Source organism: Gekko japonicus, unplaced genomic scaffold, assembly GCF_001447785.1.
Source record: "Gekko japonicus isolate JY-2015 unplaced genomic scaffold, Gekko_japonicus_V1.1 scaffold278, whole genome shotgun sequence".
Taxonomy (NCBI): Eukaryota; Metazoa; Chordata; class Lepidosauria; order Squamata; family Gekkonidae; genus Gekko; species Gekko japonicus.
The window spans coordinates 655,424-665,788 of NW_015169783.1; the positions used below are offsets into that span (position 1 = coordinate 655,424).

At 48.8% G+C, this 10,365-nt stretch overlaps 1 protein-coding gene across 1 annotated transcript in view; it reads right to left on the reverse strand.

Moving 5' to 3' along the window:
* ALPK2 (alpha kinase 2) overlaps window positions 1-10,365 on the reverse strand; it is a 115,659-nt gene that overhangs the window by 17,119 nt on the left and 88,175 nt on the right. Inside the window, exon 11 of the mRNA XM_015416890.1 lies at window positions 4,821-5,038. Coding sequence (XP_015272376.1) covers window positions 4,821-5,038 — 218 coding nt within the window. The remainder of the gene's footprint in view (window positions 1-4,820; window positions 5,039-10,365) is intronic.

Genomic DNA, 10,365 nt, shown 5'->3' on the forward strand with positions numbered 1-10,365 from the left:
CAAGCATGGACGGCTTCAAAAGGGAATTAGATAAGCGTATGGAGCGGAGGTCCATCAGTGGCTATTAGCCACAAGGTATAGCTAGGGGCTCTGGGGCAAGGGATGCTCTGTCTTCTTGGTGCTTGGGGGGGGGGCAACAGTGGGAGGGCTTCTAATGTCCTGGCCCCACTGCTTGACCTCCTGATGGCACCTGGTATTTCTGGCCACTGTGTGACACAGAGTGTTGGACTGGATGGGCCTTTGGCCTGATCCAACATTGGCGTCTCTTATGTTCTTATGTTCTTATGTTCTCTCGCCACCCCTGCCTGCCTGGGGCCAGGGAGGGCCTTGGCGGGGCTTCCTCACACTCCCGCTGGCCTTGCAGGTCCACCGCCGGGCCCCTGATGTCAGGGGGTGTGGCATATGCTAATGAGTTATGCTAATGAGTTCCCCTAGCTCTTTTTCTACGAAATGACCCCTGCTCTGTGCTAATTCTCCTCCTCTCCAGTGGCTCTCTCCCATGCAGGCTGTGGACAGAATCCAGCAATGACCTTGGCCTGCATTCTAGTCTCTTTGCTGACAGATGTTGGGGTGGGATCCTGGCTCAGTAGAAGAGCATCTGGTTAGCATACAGAAGGTCATAAATTCACTTTGTTGTGTGACACTAGACTGGGGGTGGGGGATCCCCCACTTAGGGGCCCCTCTTCCCTGGCACCAATCATCTGGCCAGCTGGGGACTTACGGGCAGCAAAATGAGGCCTAGGCCTGCCTCACCAGCAACGTCACTTCCTGCACACACACAAAAGTCGTCACTGGTGATGCTCTGGTATCTGGGCAAAAACTCTATGGTGAAAATAACTTCTACCATGATGTCCCCGCCCATCCCCGGAAGGCCCCCCAAATCCCCCTGTTGGTGCAAAGAAGACACCTGGCAACCCTAGGCTGAAGAGTCTGGGACTTTTCAGTTTAGAAAAGAGATGGCTAAGGGGGGGACATGGTAGGTGTAAGGCGAGAGGCGTTCAGAGATGGTTTGCCATTGCCTGCCTCTGCATAGCAACTCTGGGCTTCTCTGGAGGTCTCCTATCCAAGTACTAACCAGGACTGACACTGCTTAGCTTCTGACGAGCTTGGGGCCAACCAGGTCAGGGCAAGGCATGACTAGACTTTGGTTTACACGCAGGACTAGACACTGGTTTACAAAGCTGTCAAATAATGCAAGCTACAGGGTCCTGTAAAGAGTCCCAGCAGAGTCACAGACCGGCTAAAATGAACATTAAAGGTAAAGGTTCCCTTCCTCGAAAGCCAGTCGAATCCGACTCTAGGGTTGCGGTGCTCATCTCCGTTTCAAAGCCAAAGAGCCAGCGCTGTCCGAAGACGTTTCCGTGGTCATGTGGCCGGCATGACTAAACACCGAGGCGCACGGAACGCTGTTACCTTCCCACCGAAGTGGTCCCTATTTATCTACTTGCAATTTCTTGCTTTCAAACTGCTAGGTTGGCAGGAGAAAAGGAACATTACAAGTGTATTAAAGGCCTACATAAAGCTACTTTATCCTCCTTTCAGACTGGTTGCTAGTGGTGGCCTGATTGAGAAGATTCTTACCGCATCAGTCTCTTCAGTTAAATATTATAGCACATTGTGGAAGCAGAGATTTCCCACAGCGGGCAAAAATAATACATTTCTTGCCGGTAGGTAACATGTTTAAAACGAATACAGTGATAGCCTTGAGGAAAGGAAAGAATCCAGAAATCTTTCTGCATATTTTCTATTCTGGTCAGGGCTGCTTTTGAACAGCAGGATTCAAGTTCTAAAGCTGGTGTTGAATTGGTGGCCTGAGGGTTGTCAGCAAGGGGTTTAAATCATGTATCTCTACACAATTCTGGTGCTGAGGAAATCTCCTTATGCTAACAGGCCAGAGTAGATCAGATTATCTCTTCTTCTTCTTTTTGAGCCCCCGGAGGGGATTTTTTATTATTTTTTGTAAGACTACAAAACTACTACAGAAAAAAGGGAAGGGGGACTACATATATAGGATAAAGCAAAGAACCCACTACTAACTAAAAATAGATCAGATGATCTCCTTTGCAAAAGTTTCCTGGTCAGGTTTGTTCACCAGCCAAAGGGAAATCTCACCAGGTTAAATTGCTTTTATTACTGTATTATGGCAAATAATGCCCTCCCCAGGGCTGCATGTGGGAATGGGTGCATGTGAGGAGGTCGAAGCCCTCTTCTCTTAACATGGTTCTGATCCAAAGAGGGCTCCACATATCTGGGAACTGAGTTCCCCGCAGGGAACTCACAAGTGCCCATTGATAATGCAAACCCTTGAAAGGCCTGCAGTAAAATGTAGTGCGTAGTTAGGCCCTTATTCTTCTGTGAACCAGGTCATTGTGTGGCCTCTTAGGCGCTGCTGCCTGCTTGTCCCCCCCCCCTCACTGGGGAGCGATGCGTTGGGCTAAAAACTGCCCAAGCTGTCAAAAGCGGCCGTCGCTCACTTCGCACAATCGCGAAAGTGTGTCAGTCCTCCATCTTAGCCCGACCGGAAGCCTCTTTCTGCATATTTTCTATTCTGGTCAGGGCTGCTTTTGAACAGCAGGATTCAAGTTCTAAAGCTGGTGTTGAATTGGTGGCCTGAGGGTTGTCAGCAAGGGGTTTAAATCATGTATCTCTACACAATTCTGGTGCTGAGGAAATCTCCTTATGCTAACAGGCCAGAGTAGATCAGATTATCTCTTCTTCTTCTTTTTGAGCCCCCGGAGGGGATTTTTTATTATTTTTTGTAAGACTACAAAACTACTACAGAAAAAAGGGAAGGGGGACTACATATATAGGATAAAGCAAAGAACCCACTACTAACTAAAAATAGATCAGATGATCTCCTTTGCAAAAGTTTCCTGGTCAGGTTTGTTCACCAGCCAAAGGGAAATCTCACCAGGTTAAATTGCTTTTATTACCGTATTATGGCAAATAATGCCCTCCCCAGGGCTGCATGTGGGAATGGGTGCATGTGAGGAGGTCGAAGCCCTCTTCTCTTAACATGGTTCTGATCCAAAGAGGGCTCCACATATCTGGGAACTGAGTTCCCCGCAGGGAACTCACAAGTGCCCATTGATAATGCAAACCCTTGAAAGGCCTGCAGTAAAATGTAGTGCGTAGTTAGGCCCTTATTCTTCTGTGAACCAGGTCATTGTGTGGCTTAGACAGACCCGTAGCCAGGATTTTGTGGCTTGTGGGGCAAAAGGATTTCTGGTGGGGCTGCCATTATTTGCCATAATGAAGGGGGAGCTCCCTGGTGATCACCTGAAGGGCCCTTTAAATTTTCCAGGAGGGAGGGAGAGGCATGTGCTTCTTCTCAAGAGCATTTAAAGGATCATTAGTTACTGTAGATTTTCCGGGATGTGTGGCCGTGGTCTTGGCATTGTAGAACCTGACGTTTCGCCAGTAACTGTGACTGGCATCCTCAGAGGTATAAACACAGAAAGATGGAATACCTTGACACAGAGAGTCCTCCATCTTTCTGTGTTTATACCTCTGAGGATGCCAGTCACAGTTACTGGCGAAACGTCAGGTTCTACAATGCCAAGACCACGGCCACACATCCCGGAAAAGGCCAGGGCTTAGATGAGACCTGATCAGGTAAATCAGAATAAGTACAAAGTCCAGTAGCACCTTAAAGACTAACAAGGTGTTCAAGGCATAAGCTTCTGACAGACAAAGCTCCCTTTGCCCGATACCTTGAACCTTATTCATCCACTGCAGACCAACCCAGGTACCCACCATTTAGAGGTCTTATTCCAAATGGTATTATTTTTTGAGTGTTTTACAGTGAAATTAATTAAATCTGATTTTTTGTTTAGATTTTATTCATGTTTTTATTAGAGCAATCTTTTTTTTGTATTCTTAACCATCAGATTCACCTGATTTGCTTTCTAGGCTGGGTTTTCTTTTCCCTTCTTTGCAGCTAGAACAACTAGAAAAGACCTGAATAGGGTTGCTAAGCCTCCGGGGGGGGGGTGGCTGGAGATGTCCTGGGATTATGACTGATCTCCAGGCAACAGAGATCAGCCCACCTGGAGAAAAGGTGGACTCTATGGCATGAGCAGTGGCGCAGGGGATTTCTCCCTGCTTAACAATAACATCTGAACTGCCATGCTTTGGCAGTTCTAGCCCCGTGCTGGTGTGAGCAACCAAGCCTTGTCCTAGCTCATCGTCTACCCAGCGATTCGAAAGCTTCGGCAAGTAGATAAATTGGGGACCACCCGTAAGGGGGTGGGCACACCCAACCCTTCGGGAAGGTGTTAGCTGCCGAGGCAACTTCTGAGGCGCGGCGACCTGAAAGACAAAAGATGTGTCGGCTTCCCTGCAGTGGAGCGAGTCGGCCAGGCGGTGGCAGTGTGTGGCTGCACAACATCAAGAAGCCAGACGTCATCAGCCAGCCGACAAGATGCCGTAGGAACACGACTGACCCAGCCCGCAGATGAAGCCCGGCTAGCTGCAATGTGTGTGTAATTAATGCTGCATGTTTGTCTTCCCTATCCCCACAAATATTGTTAGTCCAACTGTCTCAAGAGTAACTGTAAATCGCTCTGAGCCCGCAGGTATGTGGGAAAGAGCGATCAATAAATCGAAAGCATTGTTATTATTTATTATGATACCCCATTGAAGTTCCCCCCTCCCCAAACCCCACCCTCCTCAGGCTCCACCCCACCCCCAAATCACCAGGTATTTCCCAACCTAGAACTGGCAACCCTAGACCTGAACTGGGGACTCCCTGTGCCATGCAGCCACGGCACCACACCAGTCTTGCATCCCACACTGCCACAAAACGAACAGCGACACACCTTGCATATCTGTGATGAGCAAACTGCCGCTGGTTCTTTCGTATACCCAGTGCTGAAAGGTGCAACACTTCTGGCCAGCTTCCGAGTCCCTCCTAGTGAAGTTGATTTCTTTCCCATCCCTGACAGAGTATTTCACGAATTCCCCAATGAGCTCCTCTTCCACAGTTGCGTAAGGGATGTTACTCTTGGGCCGATGGATCAGGAAAATAGGAATGATTCTGGAATCAAAAACCAACAAAAGGTTATCCTAAAGCCTTAACAACCTGAAGAAGCATTTAATAAATAGACTCCAGGGGAAAGATGTGTGGCAAGGGGGGAAACCAAGTGAGCGTGGTGCTGGAGCCAGTTTGGTGTAGTGAGTGGTTAAGTGCGCAGACTCTAATCTGGGAGAACCGGGTTTGATTCCTCACTCCTCCACTTGCAGCTGCTGGATGACCTTGGGCGAGCCATAGTTCTGTCAGAGCTGTTCTCTCAAGGACAGTTCTGTCAGAGCTTTCTCAGCCCCACCCACCTCACAGGGTGTCTGTTGTGGGGAGGGGAAGGGAAAGGAGTTTGTTAGTCGCTCTGAGACTCCACGTGAAGGGCAGGGTACACATCCCATCTCCTCCTCCTCCTCCTCTTCTTCTTCTTGAACTAGGGTTGCCAGTCTCCATGTGGAGCCCAGAGATCTCCAGGAATGACAACTGATCTTCAGATGACAGAAATCATTTTTCCTGGAGAAATAGCTGCTTTGGAGGGAGGACACTAGGACTTTATAGCCAAGTGAGGTCCCTCTTGTCATCAAACCCTGCCCTCCCACCCCCAAATCTCCTGGAATTTCCCAACCTGGAGCTGTCAGCCCTACGACGTTTTATTCAACCAGTTACTAAGAATGTTTTTAACAAACTCCCACAGCAATGGGCCATTGTGTGGCACCACCAAGGGTCTTCCGGAAACTTCTTCACAGACAGGAATGCAGCTACTGTGACTTTTAAACAATAGCCTTGGGTTATTCCCTTACCAGCTCAACCCACCACTCATGCCCAGAGAATTGTTGTCTGACATGTTGTTTCCATCTTCCCTTCACATTTTCCACAGACAACCTCCGTTCTTCGTTCTGCCACCCACTTGTGAAAACGAATGGGTTACCTCAGAACTTCAAGGGAAATAACAGCACTATTGAGACGCAAGCCAGCCTGGCCCTTTCTTTGTGGGAGTTTAAGCAACTGTGGCCACCAAAGCACAAGGTATGTGTATAAAATGATCGTAAACAGAGGTCATTTCGGGGGGGATCGCGGGGGATCGCAGTTCCCCCAGGTGAGGTACGGGGGCGGGACACATGACGAAGCCCCGCCCCCTGCTTCCGGCCACCCCGCTTCTGGCCCTCATTCAGCCAGGAGGAGGCAGGAGAAGAGGGAGGGTAAGTTCCTCCCTCCCTGCCTCTCCCCACCCCTGCCTGCCTGGGGCCAGGGAGGGCCTTCACGGGGCTTCCTTGCACTCCCGCCGGCCTTGCAGGTCCACCGCCATGCCCCTCATGGGGCTCGGCAGTGGAGCTGCAAGGCTGGCGGCGGCCGGGACCATTGGGGGTGGTGTGTGTGGCCTTATGACACACTTCCGGTGGTGTTAGGGGGTGTGGCATATGCTAATGAGTTGTGCTAATGAGTTCCCCTAGCTCTTTTTCTACGAAACGACCCCTGATCGTAAATAGCAAAGTTGGAATGTTGGGATGGAATGGGGGGGGGGAGAATAGATTTCTTCTAGCAATCTACTGTCCATAGCCCCAAAGGTTTGCTCTGACAACCTTCCATCAAATTTGACAGAATTTCTAGGCGCAGAGTGCAAGAGGTAAAGCCTCCAGCTCCTCCAGTGTCTGTAGAGTCAGGAGCTGTTTTTTACTTAATTTATTTAAATCCATTTTTACACCACCCAATTCCCTGTAAACAGGGCTCAGGGTGGTGTACAATGATAAATAAAAACAACTACAGCATACTAGTTAAAACATTAAAATCGCAATAAAATTTCAGTATCAATTTAATCAGATGGTGATCAGACTTCCAATTATACTACCACCTTGCAGAGGGGGGAGGGGGAAGAGTGCCAGCCAGATGGACGTTGTCACCGTCCTCAACCGGAGTGCAGGGGGTTGGACTAGATGACCTGCAAGATCCCTTCCAACTCTAACATTCTATGATTCTATGAAACACCCAGCAGAACATCTCCACCTTACAGGCCCCGTGGAACTGCATCAAGTCCCGCAGGGCACGGCTGTTACTCAGCAGAGAGTTCCACCAGGTTGTGGCCAGGGCACTAAAGAAGGCCTATAGATGCACATTTCTATGACCCTGAGAACTGGGAAATCCAGGGAAAGCACACCCATCTGTTGCAACCTAAAAACAAAACAAAAATTTATCAGAAGCACCTGCAAAACCAGTACTTGGAGTGCTTGGGGGGGGGCTTTAAAAAGTGTAGTTTTGACGCAGAAAGAGCTAATTTTGGAGGGGTTTCCATTTGTTTCCTTTGTGCATTACAGAACAGCACTCCATGAAAGGGAAAAAATGCAACCCCCCCCCTTAACATTCACTGTTCATGTGCTGAACTAATTTTAAAACTGAAAGAAAAAAGCCTTTTGGGGGCACAAAGGGAGAATTCTGAAGGAGTTTTTCCCCCATTAACTTTTTAATCTATATATCTAGTAGTGAAGTCTGGTCCCCCATCAGAGGATATCTAAATCCGTAGATTGGGGCCACACTGACACTAAACCAGTGTTCCCTCTAAGCTGAGTTAGTGTGAGCTAGCTCACAGTTTTTTAGCCTCCGGCTCACCCATTTTTGTCTTCGCTTAGGAAGGAGGGCTCCAGGGCAAACTAATTTATGCAGCAGCCAAATCCCTTGCTCACAACTTTAATGCCAGCAGCTCACAGTGTTCCCTCTAAGCTGAGTTAGTGTGAGTTAGCTCACAGTTTTTTAGCCTCTGGCTCACACATTTTTGTCTTAGCTCAGGAAGGATGGCTCCAGGGTAAACTAATTTATGCAGTAGCCAAATCGCTTGCTCACAACTTTAATACCAGTAGCTCACAAAGTAGAATTTTTGCTCACAAGACTCCACAGCTTAGAGGAATCATTGCACTAAACAGATTTTTCCTGCAAACTTGGGGGAACCCCCAGTTTTGCAGAAATATCTTAAAGCTTTTTTTAAATGGAGGGGAAATTTCTATCCTCCTCTAGAAGAGTATTCTCTGAGCAGGCGCAGATAACATTCCATTACACCTGGCAGGCAGGTGAGCTGCTGCTCCCATTGAGAAAGCAAAACAGGCAGCTACGTGATTGACCGAGTCTCTGCCTTTGCTATTGTTGAGGCAGCAAAGCTACCGAGTGGGTGCCCAGGCAGGAGAGCCACCCCCCCACCACCATTAAGGTAGTGAAGTGGCTGGGCACTTGGGGGAGCCGCCGCGGTTGAAGCAGCAAGGAACACCAAGGGAACAAGCACAATCAGCACACCTCCGTTGCCTGGCAGCATTCATCTTCTGTGCGATGCGAAGTGAGACGACCTTGGAGGATAGGGAGTCACAGGCCCACAGGCACAATTTTGTGTCTTGAGTTTCCCTGTGGGGGGAGGCACTGCTGCCACCACCCCCAACCCTCCCTCAGTTGCTGAGGCATCTTCAGTTAAGGATTTCGGGGTCACAGGGGAAAGGGAAATCTTTTATCTGACTAAGATACGGAGAGCCTTTCCAGTCACAGAAGACTACCGTGAGCCGGAACAATGGCTGGTTCAGTATAAGGCAGCTTTATATATTCGTATGCACAGACTCTATAATGTAGTTGATGCCATCTAGTAATAAGAGACCCATGGTTATGGAGCAGGTGTACCATAGATACGGTTCATCAGCCAAAGAGAGACGTAAACTGTAGAATCTCTCTCTCTTGGTACATGTCTAATTCTCAGCTCGGTAAGCTCCTCTAGTGCTGAATGCAACGCCCGCTTCGAGAGAGGGGATCAAAGTGTAATACAAGCCTCCTCCAAGGCTTGATCACACCAATCTCAACTCCCTCTTGGGTCTTGATGCTTGCCAGACTCTCCCCCTATCTGGGGAAGGTTGCGTTGGGCTGTTAACTCGGCCAAACTGTCAAAAGGAGCCCGCGTCCACCCTGCGCGATTGCAAGGTGCGTCAAATCGCCATTTTCCCCCAACTGGTAGCCTCAAGCTGTTGATGAACTTTCTATTATATAGTGGTTAAAATTTGGAACTACCAGTGGCCAGACAAAATTGCTTTGGGTGGCCCATATGGCTCTCATATGCACAGACTCTATAATGCAGTTGAAGCCATCTAGTAATAAGAGACCCACGGTTATGGAGCAGGTGTACTAAGCCATAGATACGGTTCATCAGCCAAAGAGAGACGTAACATTAAACTGTAGAATCTCCCTCTCTCGGAACATGTTTAATGGAAATTGCTTACGATCGAAGCTGTTGATGAACTTTCTATTATACAGTGGTTAAAATTTGGAACTACCAGTGGCCAGACAAAATTGCTTTGGGTGGCCCATATGGCTCTCATGAGAAGTAAATACCACCAAAAAACATCCAGCGCGACTGAAAAAACTGGCTAGAAGGATCCATATGACATGAGTGACCAGATGTTACAACGGGGGCAGGGAACATCACTTTGTAAAACCAACTTGACTGGGGTTAAAGTCGTGAGCTGATCACCTTTACGCCACACCCACCTGGACTCAACAGCAAAAGGAAAGAAGGCAACAGTATAATGAGAGAACGACAATCGGAATCCCTACCCAAGAAGCAGTAGGGAGAGTGCTGCAGACATGAGCGCCAGAGGTCATGCCGTATTTTTGACAGCTGTCACAATAAGATTAAAGTATGATCCAGCCAACTTTAAGCACTTTTCGCTCCATTAATTTCAATGGGAAAATTTGGCATGCACTTCAGACGTTTTTCTCTCCCAACTCAACGGTAGTGTGATCGGACTAGGGCAGGGGCTCTACAGCCAAATGTGGCACAAGATGGAACCAGACATGGCTCTTTAATAAAGAAAACGAGATCTTTAAGTTAAGGTGTATTGGAGAGGTAGGTGGGATGGTCAAATAACCAGCGTGCAAAGGGAATGGCGGAAAAGAAGCTTTATGGAGCTAAAGGGCCTCTTGGGCCCAAACTATGTGCAATGTCGGTCCACAAACTGGGTTGGGGGGTCTCTTTCCCCACAGTTGTATTTGGGGGGGGGGAGAAGAGGATGCCCGATAGTGGGATAAAGACCCCCTACATGTCAGGTCTCCCAGTTAAGACACTCTCCACAACACACTTAAGAAGTGATACTTTATTGAGATGTGCTTACTTTTGGAAACATGCTCTGTGTCAGAACCAGAGGTCATTTTGGGGGGGAACGCGGGGGAATGCAGTTCCCCCGGGTGAGGTGTAGGGGGGCGGAGCACATGACAAAGCCCCGCCCCCTGCTTCTGGCCGCCCCGCTTCCAGCCCTCATTCAGCCAGGAGGAGGCAGGAGAAGAGGGAGGGTAAGTTGCTTCCTCCCTGCCTCTCCCCACCCCTGCCT